Source organism: Dermacentor variabilis, chromosome 8 (assembly GCF_050947875.1).
Source record: "Dermacentor variabilis isolate Ectoservices chromosome 8, ASM5094787v1, whole genome shotgun sequence".
Classification (NCBI taxonomy): Eukaryota; Metazoa; Arthropoda; class Arachnida; order Ixodida; family Ixodidae; genus Dermacentor; species Dermacentor variabilis.
Genome location: NC_134575.1, coordinates 24,617,078 through 24,642,764, shown reverse-complemented (window position 1 = coordinate 24,642,764; position 25,687 = coordinate 24,617,078). Strand labels below are relative to the sequence as shown.

The 25,687-nt window shown below is 48.5% G+C and overlaps 1 protein-coding gene across 1 annotated transcript in view; it reads left to right on the top strand.

Annotated features, from left to right (window-relative positions):
• The window catches only part of LOC142591327 (uncharacterized), a 52,379-nt gene extending 27,293 nt beyond the window's left edge, over positions 1–25,086 (top strand). The window contains exons 2-8 of the mRNA XM_075703653.1: positions 4,475–4,625; positions 11,644–11,693; positions 14,154–14,249; positions 16,003–16,050; positions 18,137–18,187; positions 21,120–21,419; positions 24,772–25,086. Coding sequence (XP_075559768.1) covers positions 4,520–4,625; positions 11,644–11,693; positions 14,154–14,249; positions 16,003–16,050; positions 18,137–18,187; positions 21,120–21,419; positions 24,772–25,086 — 966 coding nt within the window. The 5' untranslated portion in view covers positions 4,475–4,519. The remainder of the gene's footprint in view (positions 1–4,474; positions 4,626–11,643; positions 11,694–14,153; positions 14,250–16,002; positions 16,051–18,136; positions 18,188–21,119; positions 21,420–24,771) is intronic.
• The last annotated feature ends 601 nt before the right edge of the window (positions 25,087–25,687 follow it).

The following is a 25,687-nucleotide window of genomic DNA, read 5'->3' as shown; positions in this document are numbered from 1 at the left end:
TGGTTGTGAAGCTCGCCGCATACAGCGGAGGTATCCAAATTATTTTGTCACTGTCATTCTTGACAAGGCGTGATATGGCAAAATATGACGACATGCAAAAGGTGGTACGGCCAAGACTTGCAAGCTAATGCACTTAAAGGGACACTAAAGGTTACTGTTAAGTCAACGTGGACTGTTGAAATACCATCCCAGAAACCTCGAAACGCTTGTTTCGTGCCAAGGAGAGACTTATTTTAAGAGAAAATGCGTTCTGAAGCGTCCGCGTACCTCTAGCGCAGTTCAAATCGCCCGCCCTCCGATCGAGGAGAACTGACATCATGGTCTCATAGTGACGTTGCGCCATCGGTGAGTAGAACGGCGTCCGCAGACGGCGCTACGGCTTTTCTGCGCAAAACGCGAACGCGCGGCCAGAAACAGAGCCAAGACAGAGCCGACAGCAGAGCGAAAGCGGGAGTATGGTGGCTAGCGGAAGGAGAAACGAATTACGTCCCACGTTACGTCCCACGGCACACGGAGAGTCCGTTTTCGTTAAACTATAGGCTGCAGCGAGCTCGCAGCGTGGTCGGCGTGGTCTATGAGAAGCGACGAGCCGTTTCGCACTCGCAACAGGGCATAAAAATGTGCGAATCGACGCAAAACTCGGCCTAGAAACGTGCTTCGCCACAGCCAGGGCTCAATACGACCCAAGCTGGCACGACCCAGATGTCGTTTCCCGCACCGCCACCAGGCGCCGCTACTATACCTCACACTCCAGCGCAAGACGCCCATAAGCTGGTACTTCATTCTATGACGCTAACTTCGACGCTCGTCGCAATGGACCCTGACACCGACAGATTGGCTCGCGATGGTGGGCTCAACTTCAGCGATTTGAGCACCGACGAGCGCGACCTGCTTCTGAGGGCTCGCACTGCCGGCGTCGTTGCGTACTACGACGGCGGCCTCGACACCGGCTCTCCGGAGCGGGAAAGCAACGAGGGCTTCCCACGACATCACATGGACGTGGCATTCTCGCTGCTTGTTCCAAATGAAAGTTTCGCGAGCAGAACCCTCACAGCACGACGCGATAACGAAACTACTGAAACTCCAAAGCGTGCGCGGCGCAGAGTCGAGCGAAAACGAAACCTTTCGAACACCCATATTACTGAAGGGTAACGTCAAAATGTTATTTTTTCCTAGAATCGAATAGACGTAGACAAGTAGCATTTTCTTCCGTCTTATAATCGAATGAAATGATATTTTAATACGAGTAGTTGAGTATTAGTAACATAAATTACGGGGAGACGTTTCGTCATCGGTTTAGTACCGGAATGTCGCTGGGGGGTCTCAAATCGTGTCATGCATTTACCTCAATTCCTCGGTTACTAAAGCTCTGTTCGCGATTATATTGACGCCTTAGACGTTCTAGAACATTGCTCTACCACTTTAACTTGACTTTCTGGTAACCTTTAGTGTCCCTTTAACGACAATCAGTTTTGCGGGAGCCCGAAAGGTGAACGAGTGTTCACAAAAGGGAGAAATTCTCATCCACCAGACTGTCATCCACCGGATCTAATTCGTCGTTGGTAGAGAGGAACGTTTTATCCGCGAGAAAATGAGCAAAATGGAAAATCTGAGTGGCGATGCAAGGCAACTTTGACCTCTGCAATGAGAAGCCCTCAGCATGACTCACGCCCATAACTCTAACTTGTATGATAGAACGTTTGCACCGACAACAAAGTGCCTTGATTAAATAAGGCCCGAGTACAAAAAAACATGCAGGAGTAAATATTCGCAACAGGGGTATAGGCGTGCGAATGCTGCAGAAACAAAATCCGAAGCACATTGTAACGCGTACAGTGCAAGATATTATTCACTCAACCACAATCGCAGGGTGTACCACGTTCCAGAAGCGCCGATGTTCAGAGCTGGTGGGAGCGTTAACTGGTCAGCGGTCGAGATAAGAGACGTATGGAGTATCAGTTAAAAAAAAAAAAAAAAAAAAGGAAAATTGTGCAGAAGATCGCACGCACGATGGAAGTCGATATTGTACGTGCGAAACATTTTGCAGGTACCTGGCTATCTAGCACTGTTTGGGGTTCCACAAAACGGTACTAGGGGGACCAACGTGTCTGTAAAAAAAAATGAGTAGTCGTGTGTGGGTAGCGAGCGTGTATGTGACGACGATAGCACTACAACGGCCGCGTTGAATGCGATAGCATGGCGGCAACGGCACGATATTTACACCATAAGAGTTTCATACGATAATTACTTTACGCCGCCCGTTCGACGCGAGCTTACGACATGGCAACTGCTGGTTTCCGCACAGGTAGTGGACGAGCGTACATGGTGGAAACGCGAATTGTGACGTCATCAGCGACTACGTGTGTGTCATGCAATCGTTCGGCTCTGTCGTGCGGTGTGTGAAAGCCACCGACGGTGACGTTTTTACTCCGGCGAAGGGATGTTAGAGCACGATTAACTCGGACGATCGTGAAGTCGGTACACAACGTCGAACCAATTTCTACGCATACCGTGCTGTGTACGAGAAAAGTACTGCGGAAAGTTGGCAGGTCTCGGAGATGATGCAGTATGACCGGAAGAGGAGGAGGAATAAACGCTTACTTTCGAAACAGTACCCCTGGTCGAGCACCTGTACTATACTCTAGGTGGGTGGGAGGTACGACTGGAGCGAGAAAAAAAAAAAAAAAAAAAAAAGCGGCGCAGCCGCACGCACCGTCATGCGATTTAACACGGCGCCCCAGAGCACCAGCTGTCTCAAGGAAAGACGACAACAAATTGGCACAGAGTGCATACGCCGAGCGTTTCAAAGAGTTGGCTGGCCATGGCTTTGGAGCGAGAGAAGTCCCTATATATACTCTTCTTTCGTGACACTAACTAATTGGAATCTCCGCAAAAGAAAGCGATAAGATTTATACGTAACACATTATAGCCATTACTTTTCACCTTCGTCGCACGCCCATGCCTTATCACTTGACGTATAACTGTACACAGACTGCACGTGCGAATGCCTTGTCGCCTTGCATATGAGATCATACACGGGCCATCGGTCATCGCGGCACGGTTTTCATTTATGAAGTGCCTCGCACCATGCAACTCGAAGCACTCACCACATTAACCTTGTTCCATTCCAACCACGCTTGAACAGTTTTAGATTTTTTTTTTTCCATCAACAGTCGAACTCCGGAAAGGTCTTGACGGCTCAGTTCGGCAATTACCTCCCCAGCAATTTGCGAAGCAAATCCCTCGTCGTACATCTCATTAGTTTAAGGCTTGCTTGTGTACTCTTTATTTATTCCGATGTATGCACCCTGCAATAGGTGCTTTTTTTACGCGCAATCCTGTTTTGTTGTGACCTACGCGTATTTGTAACATGCTCTTCTGCTGCTTGCACACTCATGTAGTTTTGTGTTTTGTACCTATGCTAATGTATGTCGTGGCAGGCTTCATTTATTACCTATGTAAGCAACTTCTGTACCCGCGCCTGCAACGTCTCGCATTGAGACGGCCCTACATGTAAACAAAAGGTACTCGGGCGATCGTACGCAGCCTAATGGCTACCGCAACGCGGCCTACCGTGCTCAACGGCAGAAGGTCGATTCCACCGCCGGTCAACATTGCTATCTTTATTAAAGCGAGGCAAGGCCAGAAGCCTACGTATACCTAGCTATACCGGCCGCAAAGTGCCAAGCAGGAGGCAAAGAATGTTTCGGATTAAACGCAGGCAAGAGATGGGAGCGGGATCATCCCATGGGCATAGGTGTAACCGTACGAGATAAAGAAGATATGTTGGTTACGAGATTAACTATAGGGTATATAATGTAAGCAGTTTACCATAGCTAGGTGATTGTTTGTCGCGGCCTTTATTTAAACGGTACGTCATTGAAATCATCATGAGTCACTATCACCGTAGTAGAGTCACTAGACACTATTCGATGGCAGTTCCCCAAATACATATACACACTAGTCGAGGAAAAGCTGAGTCGAGGCCTGTTTTTGAACACGGTGGTTACACCCGGTTGCTTTCGTCTGTGCGTTGAAGTAGCAGAATAACGAACGCAACACCCTTCATAAAGAGCTTCTGCCGGAACAAAGCGCAAGAAGACGATTCGCGAAACCATGACGTCGCAGAAAGGAGAAACTGGCGGTGCGAGGATATATGCGCTTCACGGCACATCAATCCAATCAAATGCGCTTCAGAGGGTCGTTTTCTTGCGCTGAACGCGCTCGCTGACACACTACAAAGACCGTACGGAGAAACCCCGCGTTCGGGAGATGCGTTCGGTCCCGGACGGTTGGCTCCGGCCCTGTTCGTTTCGCAGAACTTGAGACTGACGCTCAAAAGTATATACGCGCCGTCGCAATCCCAACAGGCGTGAATTTATTTACTTATTTTGCGGCACACGTCACCGGCGGCTTTTTCTTTTTTATCTTCACTGATAAGTACCCGCGCGCCGCAAGCGCATTGATGATGCAGACGACGAAGGAACGAACGCCGGAGCAGACGACATAACTGCGGGCCATGCAGACGACGCTCAAGTTCTCTTTGCTACCACTGCTGGTGATGGCGGCGCTGGTGCCCTCGACAGAAGCTAAAATCGAACAAGTGAAAAGGGCCTGCGTCGAAGGTAAGTTTTTTTTTGCCTGTTTGATTGATTGTTTTCGACGCTAAATATGCAACCGGTGTACTATTGAATAAAAGAAACAAACAGTCGAAGAACCGGTGGTGTACGTAACCGAACAAATTGTTTCTGCGAATGGGCCCGCTTATTGTATCCTGAAAGTGATGACGTCATGCACGTGCTGAAGGAAGCATCGATCCAAAGGAACGCGCTTCTGCCCAAGCCGCTACGGTGCTGTTATCTAATATGTCCTATTGATATCGCGCTCGTTATTTGAAACTTAAGGTCCGGTATATGGGTCAGGATATACTTGATGGCTTGAACACGTATTTACGTAAGATGACCTCCTGCGTCTGTTTTTTGTAGGCGATGTATAACATCCGCGATCATGTCAAACCAAATAGCACGCCAGCACATATACTATCGAATTACTTGATGATGTTATCACTGTTGTCGATAAAATATTCCTTGCAGGTTCGCTAACTTGTATTTGTATTTACTGCAACAATCAGTTTTGTTCGTAAACACATCGCTTATTTCTTGACAACGGTTCACTGAACAACGCAGTTTGGTTTAATTGTGACTGTATTAGAGTTCGAAGCGGTAACTGAAAGATGCACTCAGCTGTTTACAAAAAGGGGATTCATCGCACATTAAGCCTTTGCCTCAATATGCTTTTTGGAGCCTTCTTTGAAAAGTATTCAGAAACACAAAACAGAAATAGACCACAGCATGTTTATTTCAGTGGTAATAAACAGCCATATCTGAAAACTCACTCAGAAGAAAAAGAAAGTGTCATAAACAAATATGTTACTAGATAATAACGCCCGTTTTTTGCCCTTAGAGTCGGTTAAATCGTTGCTGATCGACACTATACTACGAGCGAACAAAACGAACTGTTACGCATAATCTGCATTTCTTTGATCGACAATGCCAACAGTGTCTCACACGCACCTTTAATCTGGACGGCGCAATCACATTCATCGTGTCTGCTAACTTCTGTAAACGCTTATGAAATGCAGAAGCTTTGTCGAAAGAAACAACGAAGCCACAGCAAACACGCGCATTGCTGACTTAGCGATATCGTACAAGGTTATAACAAAAGGGCTAGAACAACGACGCAGCTCTCGTACACCCTTCGGGGTACACTCACTCCACCTTTGAGCGAATGTACTCCGCAGGGGAGTATGGGAGTTGTAGGAGTTAGACAGGGTGCGCTGGTGAACACCCTTCTGGAGAGAGTAAGTGCTTGTCCTGTATTTGACTCAATTTTCTACAAAAAAAAAGTTCTCGTATACACCCTTTTGGAGTACATCAATTCTTTGAGTTAAATTGCTGCACAAGGGAATGAGATCTCTCAGAAATTGGAGTTTAATCGAATGTGCAGGCGACTCCCTCTGCGAAAGTGAGTGCTTCTCCCGTATTTGAGTCCCCTGTCTGGAGTTCTCGTACATCCTTACGGAGTACATTCACATGTAACTTTGAACTGAATCACTCCGCGCGGGAGTGCGAGATCTCTCAAAAATTAAATTTAATAGGGATTGCTTGCGGCTTCTTGCTTTCTTTTCTTTTTTTTGCGGCAGTATGTACCCCGTGTTTGTCTTCATTTTCAAGATTTCTAGCACGCACTTACGGCGTACGTTCACTCCGTCTTTGAGCGAATGTAGTACAGAAGGGAGTGCAAGATCTCTCAGAAATGAAATTAAACGAGCAGTGTCATGGTCACTCCCTTTCACAGAAGTAAGTGCTTTTCCCACATTTGACTACATTTTAGAGAGTTCTCGTGAACCCTAACGGGAAAACAGTAGGCAATATCTGAGTTATAGTTTGCTGCACGAGGCGGTACAAGATCTCAGAAACGGAGTTTATCACGGGACAAGCGCCTATGTCGCAGAGTCTGCAGCTCCACCTTTGATGCTGTGAATTGTGGCGAAAACAAACAAACAAACAAAAGAAGCAGTTAGCGCAACTTTTTGATAAGTTGTTGGAGTAATAACTCAGGTCACTGCCTAGACGAAAGGAAAAAGTCGATAAAACGAAGTGGTTTATACAGGTAGTTTAGTAGTTAAGCTATTGTCTACCTAATTCACACACACTCACACACACACACACACACACACACACACACACACACACACACGTCTATTTAAACTCAGTGAAGCCCGGTGAAATTTACTGTCGTGCCTAATGAAATAAGGGAGCTCTCTCTCTCTCTCCCTCTCTCTCTCTCTCTCTCTCTCTCTCTCTCTCTATATATATATATATATATATATATATATATATATATATATATATATATATATATATATATATATATATATATATACACACACATATATATATAGTCTACCCTGAGGAGAGTAAAATGTCGTTATTTTTCTCCGTGTCAGTTTTACGTCTGTCCCATTTGCAAGCAGAACTTGCATCTCACTTTTGCACTTGTCATAAACTAAACAAGCACAACAGGACGACTCTCTCGTTGTTTGAAATGCTAGCGTTCAATAAGACCTTTCTTACTGTTTTTTTTTCTTCACTCCCGTAATTCCTTCGTTACGAACGTTCATTTCACGACGCGACGCGCGAGTTCCTCTGCAAGAGCCTGTAGCACGTTTGACTGTTTTGTCGTGGCAATAATTTAACCGTAACAGCTCAATATTTTTGCCTCACCTTTATTCTTTTTTGCGCGAGCGCTCAATTCAGAACATTGATTTTGCAAAAACAGTCACATATACGAACAAACCAAAACATAAGATGTGCATAACCATGCAAGCTTGCTACGAGATCTCCCGACACTTCTGTCGTTCGTAAATTCAGCTGCAGGTGATCGTTCCCTTTTTTTTTATTTACACGTTTTTTCTTTTTTCTTCTTTCCTGTCTTTTACGACTGCTAATTTGTAAACGCCGTCGGCGGTCTTTTCCTCCGCAACATCGCATCATAGCTAGTACGATTAGCTATTATCACGAGGACCCTTTTCATCCATTGAAGTTACTCTGACGACCGTTGATCTAAAGAAGTGGCAGGAATTTTACTATCGGAGCACAAGTATGCTACACTGGTACCCCTCGTCACTTGCCCAGGCGTTTACTCGTTCAGTTCCTTTTTTTTTTGCGCTTTCGGAAGAAGTAAAAGCAACGTATACAAACAGCTCCTTACTTAGCCCTACGTTGGGACCGCGTTTATTGGGGCTGTCTTAAGCAACACTTAAGATTAGTTGACGGATGGCCGTAATTTGCTTTTTAAGCGTTATATTTTCTTAGCTCGTCCCTCACTTTCGCACCGTCGTTGTCTGCAACGCAAAGCTTGGCAGTGTGCCAAGGCCGCCGGATAATCTGCGCGCGCAGAAGGTGTTTCCATTGGCGCAAGAGCACGTGATGCATGTGCTTCAACCAATGAGAGAAGAAAGTTCCCTCACGTCACGCAAAGCTCGGGACCCTGCAACATCACCAGATGGCGCTGCAACTATGCGCAGCACACGACCAAGTAGGCGATCGGCATAAGGTATGAGCAACATGGCAACAAAGAAAGATAAACGCAAAGTCAGAGAGCTTGAGACGATCTCCTGGGTGGCGATTTTTTTCCCACCTGAACTTTCTTTTGGGGAACACTCCTTCCTCGAATTTTGTTTCCTTTGACTCTGAAACACTGTTTAAATACGTCACAAGTTTTTTAAACCGGTGATCAATAGCTTGCTCCTTCCTCCGCACCATCTCACGATCGAATAAGACAGCTCGCACAAAAGCGCTGACACGAAATAAAGCCACACCATCACAGCGTCGAACGAAACCGCAAGCTGTGAAGCGAGCTTATAGACGAACACAGCTTCGCAACACTCTGCTCTCTATATAGAAACAGCTATACAGAGCTTCTTTCTTTGTTTCATCGCTCCGAATTTTATTCTTTCGAGTACGGGGCGTGTACACACACGCTTCTCGAGAAATCCGTAATTTTCGGAGAACACGGCCGCCCCGTAATAAATCTCGGCTACGGCATTAATAATCTCGCCCACGCGGCAAGCTGCGTCGCGCGTTTCGCGCGAAGCATGTCACACAGGCGTTATAAAGTGACTGGGCGTACGTATACCGCGCAACGCGGTCGTTCAAAGTCTCGCCACACGGGGGCGCCACGTAAAACGCGTATACAGATGGCGTTGACGTCACGTTGCGCGCCTGGCGACTGCTGCGCGCCCTTTGTCGCTTTGGGACCGGTGGCGCTGCTCCGTTCCGGGAAATTAGGCCGCAGTTTTTCTTTTTTTCTCGGACGTGTTTCCTGGAAGATTTTCCGGACTCATTTCGCTATCGGCTCTGCGGCTTTTCAATAGCTCGGCTTTTGAACATCGATACACTAAGTGTCAAGGTTCACTTCGCGAACTGTCAACAAGTAATAGGAAAAAGAGTGACACGGGATGACAAACAATGAAACCCAGGAGAAGTCGGCACAATTGCGAGTGCTACAAGTGGTGGCTGCCGAATTCGCATGTTGCGACGAAAGCGATAAATGCGCATGCGCGTTGACAGAAACGACGCAAGTTTCGTCAGGATGCATACCGGGTGAAAAAAAATATGTGCTGAGCGATTCGGCAAAGCATCCGAACACTGCGCATTGATTGAAACCTACACTCTAAGAACAGTTTACACCCTTTGGCGTGCCCCTTCTGCCACACAACGATAATCGTCATCTGCCTTGATGCGTTTCCTTTCTTTAACGCTGCGAGCCCGGTACTTTCCAGTGACGAACGGCACGCGCGTTATCAGCATGATATAGCATTGCCGACAGGAAATGCTATCAGTTAGAAAGTTAGAAGCGAAGTTAAAAAGAAAGTCGTGACCATCATCCAAGCCGTTACGCTTCCAGTGTGGCGACGGTGGCGTTGATCACGTGAAACGCACCTGTGCACCATTTTTATATATTTAAAAAAGTGTTACTGGGCCCTTGGTCAGACGTATAATATCAAAGAAGCGAGCTATCAAGGCTTTCTCAAGAGCTTTTAGTTAACAGGTTGATTCGGGACTGTGACGGAGCCCCTCGGACACAAACGTCTATATACTAGTTGCATCCTATATAGTCCATCGTCATTATTCCTTTCCATCCTAATTGTTTTTCTCTGAGCAAAGTAGCAGGCAAGACCTTTCAGGTCAACTCCTCTAATAAATTATCCATCTCTCTTTGTAGCACATAGACCAAGCACTCTCTACACAATGCCACAAGAGATAGAAATCTGTACGGATTATACTTACTCTTCAGGCGTTTGAGCGAAGGCTTTAGGTAATATTTAGGAATAGTGGAGTAAATATAAGTGAATTAGGGCGTTTTCTTCGGCGACGGACCGCTATAGACATCAATTTTCATAAATTCTGCAATCATTGACTCAAGTTAACTTCTACATTTTGATTACAGAGCGCATGTTGGAATGGAGAATCGAAGCCAGTGAGCTCTCAAGGCACGCCCACTTTAGCAGATATCCCCAAAATTACGCCACCAGTTTTGGGGAGTTCCGGAAATGGAGTCAAAGGAGCGTTTTTTTACTCCCTGCAGAAGGTGTATTACCAGTGCTCGCTTCGTATCAACTCCAGTGTAGCGCTCACATCTACACGCGCTTATAAATTTCTGCAGCTTTAACTTCCACAGGGTGTGTGTGCTCCGATTCGTTAAAGCTGTCTCATCCGATATCTACACTCTTAGGCAAAGTTACACCCTTTGGGGTGTATCTCTGCCACACAAGGATAATCGTAATCTACCTTGCTTGCGTTTCCTTTCTTGAAAACGCTGCGCCCGCTACTTTCCTGGCGGGAATGCTGTCATGTTGATAATACGCATGCTGTTCGTTACTGGAAAGTATCGGTATCGCCGCGTTAAGGAAAGGAAATGCGGACAAGACAGATGACGATTATTGTTGTGGGGCAAAAGGGTGTAACTTTGCTTAAGAGTGTAAGAAGAGAGTCTCGTCTGCGTATTGGAACACAAACGTGCCTCTACAGCACGTACACATTCTAAAAACAGTTGCACCCTTTTGGGTGTATGTTTGCCACATAACGATAATCGTCATCTCTTTTGCCCACATTTCCTTTCTTTAACGCCGCAAGCCCGGTACTTCCAAGTCGGGGACGGCATGCACGTTATCAGCATGACAGAGCATTCTCGGCAGGAAAGTAGCGGGCGCGACGTTTTCAACAAAGGAAAGCAAGGCAGGTGACGATTATCATCATTCACTCTTAAAACGGTTACACCCTTTGGGGTGTGTATTTGTCCCACAACAATAATCGTCACCTGCCTTGCTGGCGTTTCCTTTCTTGAAAACCCGGCTCTGGCTACTTTCCTGTCGAGAATGCTGCGTCACACTGATAACGCGCATGCCGTTCGTGACTAGGAAGTACCGGGCTCGCAGCGTTAAAGAAAGGAAACGCGGGCCAGACAGATGGCGATTATTTTTGTGGGACAAGATACGCCCCAAAGGTATCGTGTGGCAAATATACACCCCAAAGGGTGCAACTGTTTTTAGAATTTATGACGTGCTCGTTGGTCGATGTGCAGTGCTTATATAGACGATTGAAACACCAATACTCAGACGGCATGGCGCCCGGCGCTTTTTGCGCCGCCGGTGATCGCTGAGGAGGCCGAATGCAGGTACACGATGCATCAAAAAGATTCTCGCTTTCACGTGACAAAAAAAAAAAAAAAAGCGTAATCTCAGTGTCACCAGCGCCCGCCGGTACAGTGAACTACCGGTGGCTCAAGAAAGTATCGGCCGCCATGTTGTCCCAGTATCGCGTTTCATTCGCTGAGCACTATTCACATGTAGCGCTATATGATTTCCTGTTTCGCTAGACACGCGACGCCATCCGATTTTATACATACATCGGGGGCCTGCTGGGACATAACTATATGCATTTGGAAACGGCTAACGATAGCCGCATGGTTGCTATTCATAATAATAGGCAGAGCACGCACAAGAAGCCTCATACGACTAATCTCTCTCTCTCTCCCCTCCCCCGCCTCCCTTCCCTTCGTTTCCCCTTTCGATTTCAGTGGAAGTCGTGGCAGATCAGTGCGCCAGGAAGCACTACTCGCCTTACAAGGTGAGGCTAACCTTTTCTACAATAAATCAGGCTTACTCGGAGCAGTGTATACACTGAACGTCTATATACTCGCCGATTTATCATCATCGGAAAAATACGCGAGAATCCAATCCAGTGGAATGCCAAATCTCTGCTGCGACGCGCCAACCGGATCGCCTGCACTTCCGCAGTCTGAACAAGTTCGAATGGTGGACGACGCCAGCCCCCCCCCCCTCCCCCCATACACAATCCACACGATAATATAGATAAAAGGCACTAAACAGAACAAACCGTGCAGGCTTTTGCGGCAATAAATTACCTTTCTGCATTACCAAACAAGCCAGTCTCGTTATGAGAGTATATCTCGGTGAGCCGGCCGGAGAAGGCGCAAGAATGAAAGACGGGTGCAACGACGCAGAAGCGTTCTCGCACCACGTGACAGTGACGCCACGAATTTTTGTTTTTGTTTTACGGCGCGTCTGCATGCTCGGGCATAGTTAATTGCGTGTCCGTAACTGTGGACTACGTCGCATTCTAAACGAGCCAATGAGCGAACTTTGCAAGTTTCGAGAACTTCTACGGAGCCAAAATATTACTGCTTTGAAATCCGTGACGTCATGATGACGTAACGGCGCGAAATAAAAAAAAACTAAATTTGACCGCTACTTTCCCTTCTAGTAATCAACACATAACCGCGAAATAACGAAACTAGAATTCTCAAAGGTTACGTTATTAGTATAATCTGATTTAGTGTTTCTCTGGGCCCGCTCACCGGGCCACGTGGCAAATTTCGCTTATGCGCTAGACGTTGTTAGATGCCCTCTAAGGAGTGTTCTACGGCACAATTTTTTCAAATTAGTTAATTCATAGCAGAGAGACAAATATTTGAAGTGGCGCGAACCCACGATTTCAGGAGGCGAGCGTAACCGCCAACATGGACGCTCTCTCCACTAGGCCCGTCGAGCCTCCGCCAGCGAAATTCCTTCCCTGCATTCTCCCGCACCGGAGCCAGATGATCTCGTGACGAATACGCCACGGGACCCGCTTTCTCTCTCTCGCTTTTTTGTAGCCGAGTGGCGCACTTTCGCGCGAGCTGTTGCGTTTGTCTCGCTTCTCGCAGCGGACGAACTTGCGCGTTCTGTACGAGATTAGCAGCATAAGTCAGTGCCACAAACACGAGCACCGATGCAGACGCGCGCGCGAGGATGAAAGACCACCATCGCGGCGCTGGAACACGGTAGAAAATGAGTTTCGCTGTCTGCTCGAGCGACTGCACGGCGTGGGAACAAGCAGACGAAACAGAAAGTAGGTCCGTCTTGCTACGGTGCGAACTGAAACGAAAACACGCAGACATTCGGTCTGCATGTTTTATTATTTCTCTAAGCTTCAATTCGTCTGTACAAGCAACATGTCACACAAATAACAGATGCCTCGAATGATTCTCCAAGTCACGTGTCAACGTGAGCGACGTCACGGCACTCCCATGTACGTATAGGCGCACTCGTGCGATTGACACCGACTCTCCGGCTGGGAACGCGGCGCCCGGGAGGAAGAGGGGGACAAAGTTTGAAAGTTGAGCTTTTTCCGCGGCGCGTAGGGAGGAAGAGTTTTAGATTGGGGGACGCAAGCGGCTTGCGTACTAGGGGCCACGGTACTGCGCATGCGCAAACCCCTAAGTTTGGGTCTGCACATGCGCAGTACTGTCACCCCTAGTTCTTGCGTACGCAAGCCGCTTGCGTCTTCTAATCTAAAACTCTAATACTTAGCAGACACGGATCGTTAGCGCGAATTGTATGCGCTGCGTTCGTCAGCTCAAAATGGCCAGACCTGGTGAGGGCCCTTCGAGAAAACATCGTGTGACATACAGGGACGCGTAGTGCAAGTGGCATGTTTAGGCAGAAAAGATGGCCGCCTCTTTGAACGGGGCGGCCATTTGGCTAGAGTGTAGTAGAATACTTTAGTACACTGCATAACCTGGCCACTCGGAGAGAGCTGCGACGTCGCGCGAGCCTAATGTCGCCAGCATTCAAAACATGCGCTGTAACAACTGAAAGTGACCCGTTTGGAGTCACGCCTTGAATTAAGGACAACGGAAGAAGCCGCGACAAGAAAAGAAATAATCGTGCTAAAAGCGTCACCAAAAGACGCTCGCTGGAAGGTAAAGACTCTGCCATTTACCGCAATTCCTCTCCTGTCTCGCTTTTCAAGCACGGGTTCTCGCCTTCTCTCGTGATGTCACCGACTTGAAACAGGTTGCTCTCCAGTTACGGCTACGTGTGGGCACACGTTTTGCTCAGTACGTTGAGAAGCACGTTTTGAGACTCATCACGAGACCTAAAAGTTTGGTACGTGCCATTGGTATATGATTGCTGTATACAAGGCCTACCTTGTGCGAGTGTCCTGTAGTATCCGTCGTGCCACCCTCTGGCTATAGGTCACTGTTGATAACTGACAAGAACATTTTTTTTTTACCCCGTGCAGCTGGAGCACTCCAAGACGCAGCCGTACGTGAAGAAGTGCTTCTCCAACCGGGCACACGTCACCGACCTCATGCTGGACTGTGCCGAGCCCATGGCGGTACGTGGGAACAATCTCCGTCAAGCGAAACGATTTTGCCCTGACGTGGGGTTCTACACATAGACACCTGTCAAACAGCGTCGCGTAGGCGTTCTGCATGAGCCAATCAGAGAGAGCGCCGCAGCCGCCCTGTGAAAACAGTCGGGGACGACGCGATGGCCGATTCCACAATACGGCGGAAAATTTTGACGGTGTTATCGCCGCCCATTCCACGAGAGGAGGGAGGTTGCGGAGCCGAAACCGAAATTTAAGTGTGCGAGCGTCCCACATACCATTTCTGAATTTTTTACCAAGCCTTTCTCTTCTTCTAATCTTTACGTCCCGTTTTCCCTTTCTCCAGTGTAGGGTAACCAACCGGGCTCAGTCCTGGTTAACCTCCCTACCTTTCATTTATCATTTGCTCTCTCCCACAGAACATCCACGCTAAAGGCTTTACTCGCGTTATTAGGGTTCCTGCGGTCTGCGGGGCTTCACGACAGACTGTAACGCCGTACCTACCGCTCTGTAGTGTACGGGGATTGGTCGTGCTCGTCTCTATTTCTATCTCCCCCTTCCGCTCTCTTTCTCTTTTTATCCCCCTTCCCCCCGTGCAGGGTAGCCAACCAGAACTGCCTCTGGTTAACCTCTCTGCCTTTCTGTGCATCCTTTTCTCTCTCTCTCTTGACAAGCGAAGCCACCCGAATCGGGAGCGTTTTTGTTGGGCGCCCGTGCAGATTTCTCGGTACTAAAACGCTCTGGAAGGTGACGGCGAGGGCTCGCCTTCCTATATGTAGCATGGGATTTATATAACCTTTCTCCCTCCTACCCTCTCTCTCTTTTAATCCCATCTCCCCCACCCTGCTGGCGCCGAGCCGTGCTCCCACATGGGTTGCAGAAGATAGTGCTAGCCTTTCCTCCTTCCCCACAAGAACCACTTCTCTCTCTATAGCCGTGCGGATGCAGAGACTGCTCGGCGACCTGCAGTCAGCCCGTGGCCATGCGTGCAGTGGATGTTTCGGTTGAGAACGTACGGCCGCAGCTACTGCGTTAAAGGATCCACTTCACTCTACAAGATTTCACGACAAGCCGCGGTTTCTGGGTGTCTTCGCTTTTCCAGGGGAACGATTCAATTTCTTTGGCTCACTGGAGGACGCCTCACTGAAGCGACCGGCGTCCTGTCAGCTGGCTTAGCCAACCAGTCCGCACTGAAAGCGATACCCCGGGAGTGATCGACCTATTTATGTCTTCAGCTTGTTGGCTTTTTTTTTTCCTTCTCTCTTTTGAAATGCAGGCTGGCGAGGGACCCAAAAAAGTTTGGCAAAATTACAGCGTCCGTCGCGTCATCCGGCTGGGAACAGCCTCAAAAGTTCTCTTCATGCAAGCTTCCGCAGACTTGGGCGACGTCTGCGAAGACGTCAGCATCGCAGCTATATATATATATATATATATATATATATATATATATATATATATATATATATATATATAGAGAGAGAGAGAGAGAGAGATCATGTTTGCGGGCTTCAAGCGGTTGATTCTTTGCTTATGCAGTTGATGCTGTGCGTGTCTTCCAAGAGGTTTGCATGGATGTGGTAAAAAAAAAAAAGCATATTATTCGCGCGCGTGGAAAGATACACGCTGTCAGCAATCAGTCCAAGAGTCGTATAACCTCGATGCACTGTGACAAAATCTTTGCGATGTGTTCCACGAACTAAAGGCAACTACTTTTTTTTTCTTTCCCTTCTTTGCTTTTCTGGCGCGCTCACCTCCGCAGTTGGGCATCTTTCTGACTTGCAGCGTGGATTCCGTCGCCAAAACTGCGGTAAGTGCAACGCCCAAAAACTCGGGAAAAAGCGCATGCGTAGTTTCTTCAAACGCAAACTCGAGGGACTTGTGCATTCCGAGTATACACTGTCTCCCACGTAATTTCGCCAAGTCAGCCTTAATTACCAAGTAAGAACAATCGTACACACACACTACCGCACTCTTAATATATATATGTGTAGCACATAACTCACTCATCAGCATAATATAAGATCCCCCTTGTGGGCCTATATTCTTGCCCTATAATAATATTAGATCTCTCGTGTGTTTCGTTTCTTTAACACTGCGCTCCATTTTCAGATCACGAACTACAGGTGAGGTATAAGCGTGACAAAGCGTTCGCGACAGGAAAGTATCGACCGCAGAACTGCAAAGTAAATTCACGATAGATCGACTATATATATATATGTTAGAATGCTAGAGAACATTAACAAGCGCGACGACGGTATGACATAACGCTGTTGGGTAACGCCGCATAATGTAGCGCAGTGTCATTGGTCCTCCCGGGCAGCCTGCACCAACAATCCGGAGATGACATTTTGTCAGTTTCGAGTGCCGAACGTCGCTGTCATGTCGTCCGCGTCGTGCCGCCATTGTGCCGACGTATACGTGACCAAACAATTTCGGGGGCAGTCCATTAACGTGCCAAAAAAGTAGCTTCCCATTTAAAGGGAGCTTTATTCCGACTGTGAGGCGGGCGCTGCCTAGTGGGGGGGACTCCGGATAATTATTGTTTTTTAACCACCTGGGGTTCTCTAACCTGCAACCAATTAAAGCCCCTTAAACTTCGTAAAGTACTGCCACGCTTTGAATGCCGCCTCCTCCTAGCGCGCTCTGGCCGAGGCCGACACCGCGTCGCTATTGGCCTAATAGCATCACGTGGGCCCTCGCGCCGTGCGTCAGCGCCATTTTTGCTCGAACAGCGTCTATGGAGTGGCGAGGAGCGCATGTTGGCGCCTTTTGCTACGCTCGAGCAGTGTAGGCGGCGCCACGGTCAAGGAGGGAGCGTGAGAGAGAGGAGAAACGAGGAGTGAAGACGGAAGAGGAGAGTGTCACGACTTTACGAAGTTTAAGGGTCTTTACACCCAATGCAGGGTATACATACACGAGTGCTTTATGCATTCTGCTCTTATCGGAATGCGACCGCCGCGGACGGGGTTGATCAGACCCGCGACCTCCATCGAGCTCGGTACCGTAGCCGTTGGGATATAACCGCGGCGCGGGTTTTCACTTTTGTACGTGCGGAGATTACCGAGGCAAAACTAAGCTCCACTTACGTGAGCGCCGCGTAACTGCACAAGCGGGCATATGGGCAATAACGCACCCAAACTTTCCGGGCACACTCCGCCAGATTTCGCGAAAGAACGCAAAGGGCTACGCACAACGGTGTTTTGGGATTTTATGTGTATACGCAAAGCCGAGCGTTAGCGCGATTGTACACAAATCCCCATTGATTAATATGTATATATCTGCAATACAGGCAAATAGCAGAGTAGAAATTTGCTGAATAGGCAACGGCCATGGCCTCAGTGTTTTGGAACGTTTAAAGCCATCACTTAAAAAAAAAAAAAAAGAATTGTCACTGTCTTGACACAAACTATCGAGAGTCCCTTTCACTTTTGGATCACATTCAATACATATAATTGCGAGTTGTTCAATTGAGGAATTGAAAAAAAAATTTCACTTTAACGTTTCCAAATATACATATCTCTCTCCTTAAAAAAGAGACGCATTCGATCGGATTCTTAAAACCAGTGTATATGTGTGCGTGCGGAAAACTTTATTGATGATAGAAAATAACGGAAAGGAAAAAAGGCTGCCACGTCATCCTGGTCCGGGAGGAAATGGATCGCAGTTCTTCAATTGCGAGGCTTTTCTTTCGAGGAACCCGCATGGTTTTCCTTTGTAGCAATTGCGACATTTGGGTGGATGTCTCGTTTTCCCTTTTGTTACTTTCCCTATTCTATAACAACACCCTCGAACTCGACGCCTCGCAATTGCCTTTCGTACGTGTGCGCTTCTTGCGACACAACTAATTCGGCGTCACTCCCGATCACACCGCAACGTGCGACTCACACGTGCAGGGCAAGGACACCCACGACCCGGACTTCAAGAGGCGGACGAAGGCGTTCAAGGTATGCGGGACGTTTCATCTGCATACCCCGTCACAGTGGTTAAACACGCGAGCCCGTCATAACCATCTGATCCGACGGACTCACACAGGCCGGCATGCAGACGGCTGCTCCATTATGACAAACTAATACCGGTGTCACACGTACATTTCTGATCGCGATCGGGGCCGATCCGGATAGAGCTTGATCCAGATCGGGTGTTGCTACACGGTCATTTGCGATCGCCATCCTGCGCGATCCGGATCTGGGCGATCGCGATCAGGCCCCTTGATCGCGATCGCAAGCTGACGTCTGCGCCCTCTAGAGCAGTATTCTGAAAACGCTAAAAACAAGATGTGAAGCCAGCTTAAAAAAAATTCAGAATCTTTTACCAGCAATAAGCTGTAAAGTTGAACTATTGTCCTAATTTAACTATATCGTGCAAATCTGAATTTGTAACTAATAGATTATGCAGTCCTGAGAGTTTTTGATGATCAGCAGACGACAACTCGATCCGGATCGCTAGGACTGTGTAGCAGCGACCATTATTGATCGTGATCGAGAAATCCGATCCGGATCAGCCCCGATCGCGATTAGAAGTGTACGCGTGACACTGGTGTAAGGGAAGTTTGCACCCTTTGAGGATCATCACGACCCCAAACAATAACCGCACTATTAAAATTTCAAATTAAAGCAGGGAGCGCAGTCGGCAATCAATTTGTGAAACGGAAGCAAGACAGGTGGCGATTATTGCTTGGAGACACGGCCCACCTCAAAGGGTGGATACCGTTTTTTTATTTTTTAGTGTGTGCAGTGGAACTCTAATATAACGAGCCCGGATAAAGCGAATTATTCTCTATATCGAACACGCGAAACTTACAGACCGATAATCGCGTAACATACGTCCCTCCGTTACGAAGTGGAGATGAAAAAATTTTTATCGAACTCGGGGCGCCCGATGTCGGCACCATCGAGCCCTTGAACGCGCGCGAGCCGCCTCGCCCGACAGTTCGGGATGTGCTCATCGTTATCGGGTACATCGAATTACCCTTTATATCGAACTATCTTTAGCCTAATTGTTAGTTATAACCGGGCTTGATTGCATGTAGCTCAAAGAAGAGTCGATCTAAGCTCTCGCGCTCTAACCCGCTACTCCGCAAATGGGGAAAGGGCAACGATTGAGGGTTTGGAGGACGATGACAAGAACATTGGTGCCACGGCGGCAGTCAACGCAGCAGCGCATTTAAAGGTCCCGAGGCTATAGCCATGCGTCGCGTTAAAAACGTAGCACCGCGCCCATGCTGCTACTGTAGTACATCTCGGTTGGGGGCGAAGGACTAAAATGTTCTCCGAGAATGTCCTGGCGTCGATGTTAGCCAGAAGGAGGCTAAAAAGCCCGTCGTTAAATTTTTCAGTGCGAGAGCTATACACAAGGACGCGCTGAAAGTTAACGATGAACACGTAACAACTTGCTCAGTTCCACCCCCCCCCCCCCAACCTACTTCTATGCTAAAAAGTCCATCGTTTGTGTCTTGGGCAGACACAAATATAACAGTGGCAATCCTGGGGCTGTTCTCATGGCTGTGCAGTGTCGAGTAGAAACTCTGTCTGAAGCCTGCCAACAGGAACTTCACGGACGCGGTTGCTGGTACGTTTATAGTCGCTCAATAGGTCGGACGGCTTTTAGGAACGTGTTTCGCACTTTAAGGTTGGTCGCATCTGCTGCGCCACTAAAACCATCCGATCCATCTGACGGCACGGCCGCTGAAAGACTGCTGGCGTACGGCCATTTGTACGACAGTTGATTCACAGATCCAGTTGCCAAATGTAAGTTACATACGTAGGTAATACCTTCGTAGTAAACATTATATATATATAGCTTTTAATACGTAACACGTAATGTTACGAAGAGTAGATTTCTCTCACTGCTCGCACTTGCGACCGAAAGTGTGCATTTGTGATATAATAGGTAGGCGTCATGTGACTCGACGTAACATTTCTCTGTGTCGCAAATATTCCCGGGAAGGCGCCGCGGATCTGTACTTATTTACTGCCAAATGAATGAAGCGATATTTGTCTGCGCACCTCTCGCGGTCGCCCCCAAAACTTAGGTAAAAAAATATTAAATTCTGAGGACCTAAGAGGCACAAGCACTACCTGGTTATGAGTCACAGCATGGTGAAGGACTCCGTATTAATTTAGACAACCTGGGAGATCTTTAACGCGCCCCCAATGTACGGATCACGGGTGCGTTTTTGCATTTCGCCCACCGCCCCATCGAAATGCGGCCGCCGCGGCCGGGATTTGATCCCACGACCTCGCGCTTAGCAGCGCAACACTATATACACCACCGAGCCACCACGGCCGGTCCAAAACGCAGTATACGAGGCATACTGGAATCACGAAATGCCACAATACTCGATATCAGGTAACCTAACGCACAGTGAAACGTGGAAAGTGACGTTTCTATGACCTCACATACTAGCGTATACGCTAGTTAATCTGGCGGAAACTATAGTTTACGCCAGATTATACCGGTGTCACACGTACACTTCTGATCGCGATCGGTACCGGTCTGGATCGAAATTCTCGACTGCGATTGGCTCTCTCGCGCATTTTGTGCAAAGGAGCCACTCACGACCGAGCAATTCGATCCGGATCGGGCTTGATCGCGATCAAAAGTGCGCTGTGTGACACCCGTATTAGAGTCGAGGTACTGCGCATGCGCGGACCCACACGTAGGAGTCTGCGCATGCGTAGTACCGTGGCCCCTAGTTCTTGCGTCCCCTAATCTAAACCTTTGCCTGCTAAGCACGAGAAGGCTGTCACTATAGCAAGTACTACGTAAAAGTCCAGCTTTACTGCGCCCTTTGTGGCCTGCAACGCACACGGCAGCCACTTACTCGAGGAGGGGGGCGGGGCTCTCTGCATCACGTGCTTCTCATTATGGTCGCAGACGTGCGTGGAGAAAGGACTACAGGGCACGGTGCCGGCGGAGACGGACCCGTACGAGTTCGACAAAAGGCGGAAGAAAAAGATCAGACGCCGGCTCGCCGACCCCTCCGGCGAAGGCCTCTTCAACAACGTGTTTCCCCGCTACGCACACGACTACCTGTCTCTCTCTCTTGTGCCGCCTCCACGATGGGGGGGGGGGGGGGGGGGTCAGCGTGTCTGTCCTTCCTTGTCCCTTTCATGCGTGGCCTCAGAGATCGCGGCACGGGCGCTTGCAGCTCCCGATCTCGGAGACTACGTTTGCGTGTGGTCGTTTACAAAAATCCCCAGAGGGAACACTGGCGCTGCGATCGCTAAGCTACTAGGGTGCCTCGATGCGCGCGCGCGCATCGGGGCACCCTATAAGCTACCATGGGAACGATGGTTTGGCAGACAAATTCGTCTGCTCGTTTGCAGCTTCAAACGTTACCGTGACAGTTATATATCACGTTCCACAACGCAGCAGGGGCAACTGGTCTTTGCGCACATGCGCAGTCATTTGCGAATTGTTGCATTTATAACACGTCTCGTTGAAAATGATCATTTTGTGAAGTCACAACGCCGTTTCGACTCGGAAGGACGAAGTTTAGGCAAATACGTGTAACGCGTACTAACTCCCAATCATTCCCACGATGGCTGAACCACCATACTTGCATCGCCCGTAGACAATAGCGCCGGATACTCCTCGAGTAACTTTCGTAGAAAACTATGCCTGCTTTGTCGGTTTAGTAGAATGTTCCTTCACGCTGCTTTTGTCCCTACCAGCACGTGCAATCATGACAAACGACCGAGACGGCAGCGACGAGCTAAAACTCACTAATCTCAGAATTTTTGCGAAGACACGAGTCAGAAAGAATGGAGGCGAGCAGCAGCGTCGGTGGAGACACCTTGCGACGGCATTTCGCCCTAGTGGAATGCCAACTATGTTATCACTTGTACTTCGGCGCAAGATTTCGACGTCAGTGTGATTTTTTACCAAATAGCTTCTTTTGTGGCTCTAATTCTTCGAAGAATCGGCGCAAAACAAGAACCGTTTCTAATGCGTTACACCGTTCACGAAATCACACGTTGACGCCTGGCCCTGCTCCTCGGATATATTACGCATTCGCTATGCCGAATCGCATCAAGGTAAGAATTCTCAAGCCCGAAACCAACCCTCCTGCAGCGAAGACGCCACCTTGAAGCTGTACAAAACCACAGCCGCAACACGAGCTAGATGCTGTACGGTGCACAGGTGAGTCCAGTGACACACAACCACTACGAGATAACTCGGCCACTCACCTTTGCATAAACACTGCCATACCCCAGTATACTCGCTCGCCAAATAATAATAAAAAAAAAGAATAACAAGTTTCTAGGCACCATAAAATGTGCTTTGAAACAAAACGCGAAAAACCGGCCAGCCGCCCAGAGCAAGAAGGTCCGCCTGCACGTAGACAAACGCCAGAATTTTGCTTACAAATTGAGAAATTAGGAAAACTCCATGGTGAAAAACTGGCTGTGTGCCATAAAATGTAAACTGAATCAACATGTGCGAAAAAAAAAGAAAGACAGCCGGCCATAAGGGTAAATGAGTTTTTCCTTTTTTAAAAGTGAGCCAAATACATCGGAAGCGAATGGGAGGAACGCTAAAATCGCACAGTGAAGCCGTCGTCAATAGCAAATGAGTTATAACACTGTTGTATAGTTAACGTTAAATTGGCTCATTTCGACATACCCGAGTTGTCAAACGATGCCTATGAAAGTGTCCTTTTCAATACCAGCAAAGTTCCGATTTCTGGAAGTGGCTCATTTTAAATCCTCAAAGGAGTACCGCCATGACGTTTACAACTTTTTTTCTTTCAGTAAACAAAGGTCGTCGACCTCTAAAAACCCTAGATAAAGATACTGGCAAGCCCCGGAGCGCCATAAATAATTTACTGTACAAGTATGCTCTGGGTGCCACGTAAAGAATACGCCAGTTCATCCGTTTGTCCTGGCGATCCATATTCAGGAAGAGCCTCGGTAGCAATACATCGGCACAGAGAAAACCACAAGACGAATAACCTATAGATTTAACCCTGCTGAATGCTTTTTTAAGTGTTCCTTTAACAATGAGCTTACCCGTCCGAACAGTTCGGAATAGACCAGAAAAAACGGCAGTCAGGCAAAAGAGCCTGGACGCCTGTCACAGGAGTCTCGGTCAGAGACAACTTGATGCCTCACCGTGCTACTTTCTAAAAAAATATATTTTACTGAAGGCTTACGGTGAATAAATAACGTAAATCAGGCTCAAGCATGGCGTAGCTTCGAGTGGATCCACCTGTCCTAAAGCATGTCCGCCATCGCCACCTTACGGATATTTCCTTTGTGCGACAGTTCGGGGAAATGGCAGGCGGTGTGCTGCCGACGGCACACTTATGGTACAAAGCTTTCGGTAAATCATCCAACGCGGAATGTGCAAAATCGCCACTGAAAGTGCGCCGCGGAAAAGGCCGACAATTGCACTTCTTGATATTTTTGAGCGCAGCCGCTGCCTTATTTCAACAACAGGCAACCGCACACAGAACACTCAGTGCCGGACGGAGGCGATTCTGCGTTTCGGATTGGGCAGCACACACCACGATCCGACGCCATCGAGCCGGAGCTCCGGAGACGCCCCATCTCCTAGTCGGTCACCGCCGCGGAGAGGGGGATTAGCAATTAATCTTTCTTCTGAGGTGGGATGAGGAAACAGGTGGAGAACAGGGGGTACTGAGTAGAGGTCCACACACTCATTCGCTCACAGACAGGCCTCAATGTGGCCGCTCAAGGTTGGGGGTGGGAAGTACAAGGGTACGAAACACTGCCTTGTCCTTCGAGTCACCGCAACGACAATGCGCCAGGTAAGGGGAGGTATAGGGCAAGAGTAGAGGGGGAGGACAGCCAGGCGCAAGCACTGCCAGAGGCGACAAATGTCACCAGAAACGCGCCCTGCAAATGAAGCGAGACACGGCCGAGGGCCGTGGATCGCGCGCGAGGCGGCAAGCGCCCGCTGCCGGCACCGCGAGAAGGGACGGCGAAGGTGGATTGGACGGTAGCGGCGAATCACCGCAACGGCGCTGCGCGGAGGGAGGAGGCGAGAGGATAGGCGAGAACGTGATCCAGCTTCGGACGACAAGGGGGAGAGCAAGACTTGCTCCGCGCGCGGGATGGCAGCAGGAGCGCGCGGATGACCTTGGTTACGGCGAGGCCGACGGCGACGCGAAACAGAAGGCCAAGAGCTGCACTCTAAAAAGTGAAGCTCATTACGTGAACCTGCCAAGGCACTAGGCTTCTGTGTGGAAGAAGGCAGGGCAGAATGTTACCTGCAGACGCTAGGAGCCGTGTCAATGAGAGCGGCTTGGGCGTCGCCTCAATAGAATCTGGGCTGTCGTAAGTGCGCGTGAAACCCAGTGCAAAAGCATTGCAGACGTTGCCGAGCTCCACCACTGGAAAAGGTGGCGCCGCCGTTCGCGTGACGTGGCACGAGGGATCATGTGGACACAACAGCTGCGTCGTAAGAGCTGAAAACGAAAGTTCCATCTGCACTGCAGGTACGTGGGGAGGTTTTCCCGCTTCGGGTGTGTGCTTGACAACACTTGAAAGCCCTGCAACAGGTAGTGGCTACCTTTGAAGGCATCCATGTGGTAGGCTACTGCTCGGTGCCGCAGTGCCGGACGCATGCAATAGAGCCCGGTGCCAGCCTTCACATGTACCCTCAGGACAGAAGGCTGCGTGAAGTTTGGATCGCGAAAGTTGGAACCGGCAAGCGGCCATCGGCTTCAACTCTGGTGTGCAGCAAGATCTGCGAGGATTTCTGCTACGGCATCGCGTTTACGATGTTTGGCGAGCAGCAGAAAGCGCGCACAGAGATGCTCGCCTGCATGCACTGCCTTGCTAATGTCGTGGTCTATGAACTTGATGCAAGATAGCGGCAAGGTCACTGAAATGGAACGGTAAAAAGCACATTAAAAAAACTCATGGCGTAAGCTGTTTGTGTTAGCACCAATGAATGTACCTAGTTCCTAGTTATAAGATTTTTCCTAGTTAACAAAATCTGAAAACGATTATGTGCCTTGCTTGCCCAAGGTTATTCTGACAGGAAAAAGCTTGCTTCGTTTTGAGAGTACTTACAGAAACGTCCAGGAGGGTTCCCGCATGGTTTTTATTGAGCACCGACAGCCAAACCTATGAGGAGTGCGGGGCATTATCCCTCGTATATGCAAGCAAGGCGCTTCAGGCAGATGGCGACTCCGTTAAGTCCTCTACTCCAAAAGTAGTTTTACGTGACGTCCAGTCGTCTTCCCGTTTTGGTTGTCCACCATCTTAAAACTAGTGTGCCGGAATGCTTGATGCACACAGCAGGCAGCGCACGATGCTACAGAAGTCTCTTGCTGCTCCCATTCTTTAAGACACATGAAAGATGCATGTATGCATCATGTAATACGCACTGTCTCACGCTTTTATGTCGCAAAATACGACGGAATTATTCCATTCAAGACATTGCAGATCAGATTCTGTCGAACGCAGATC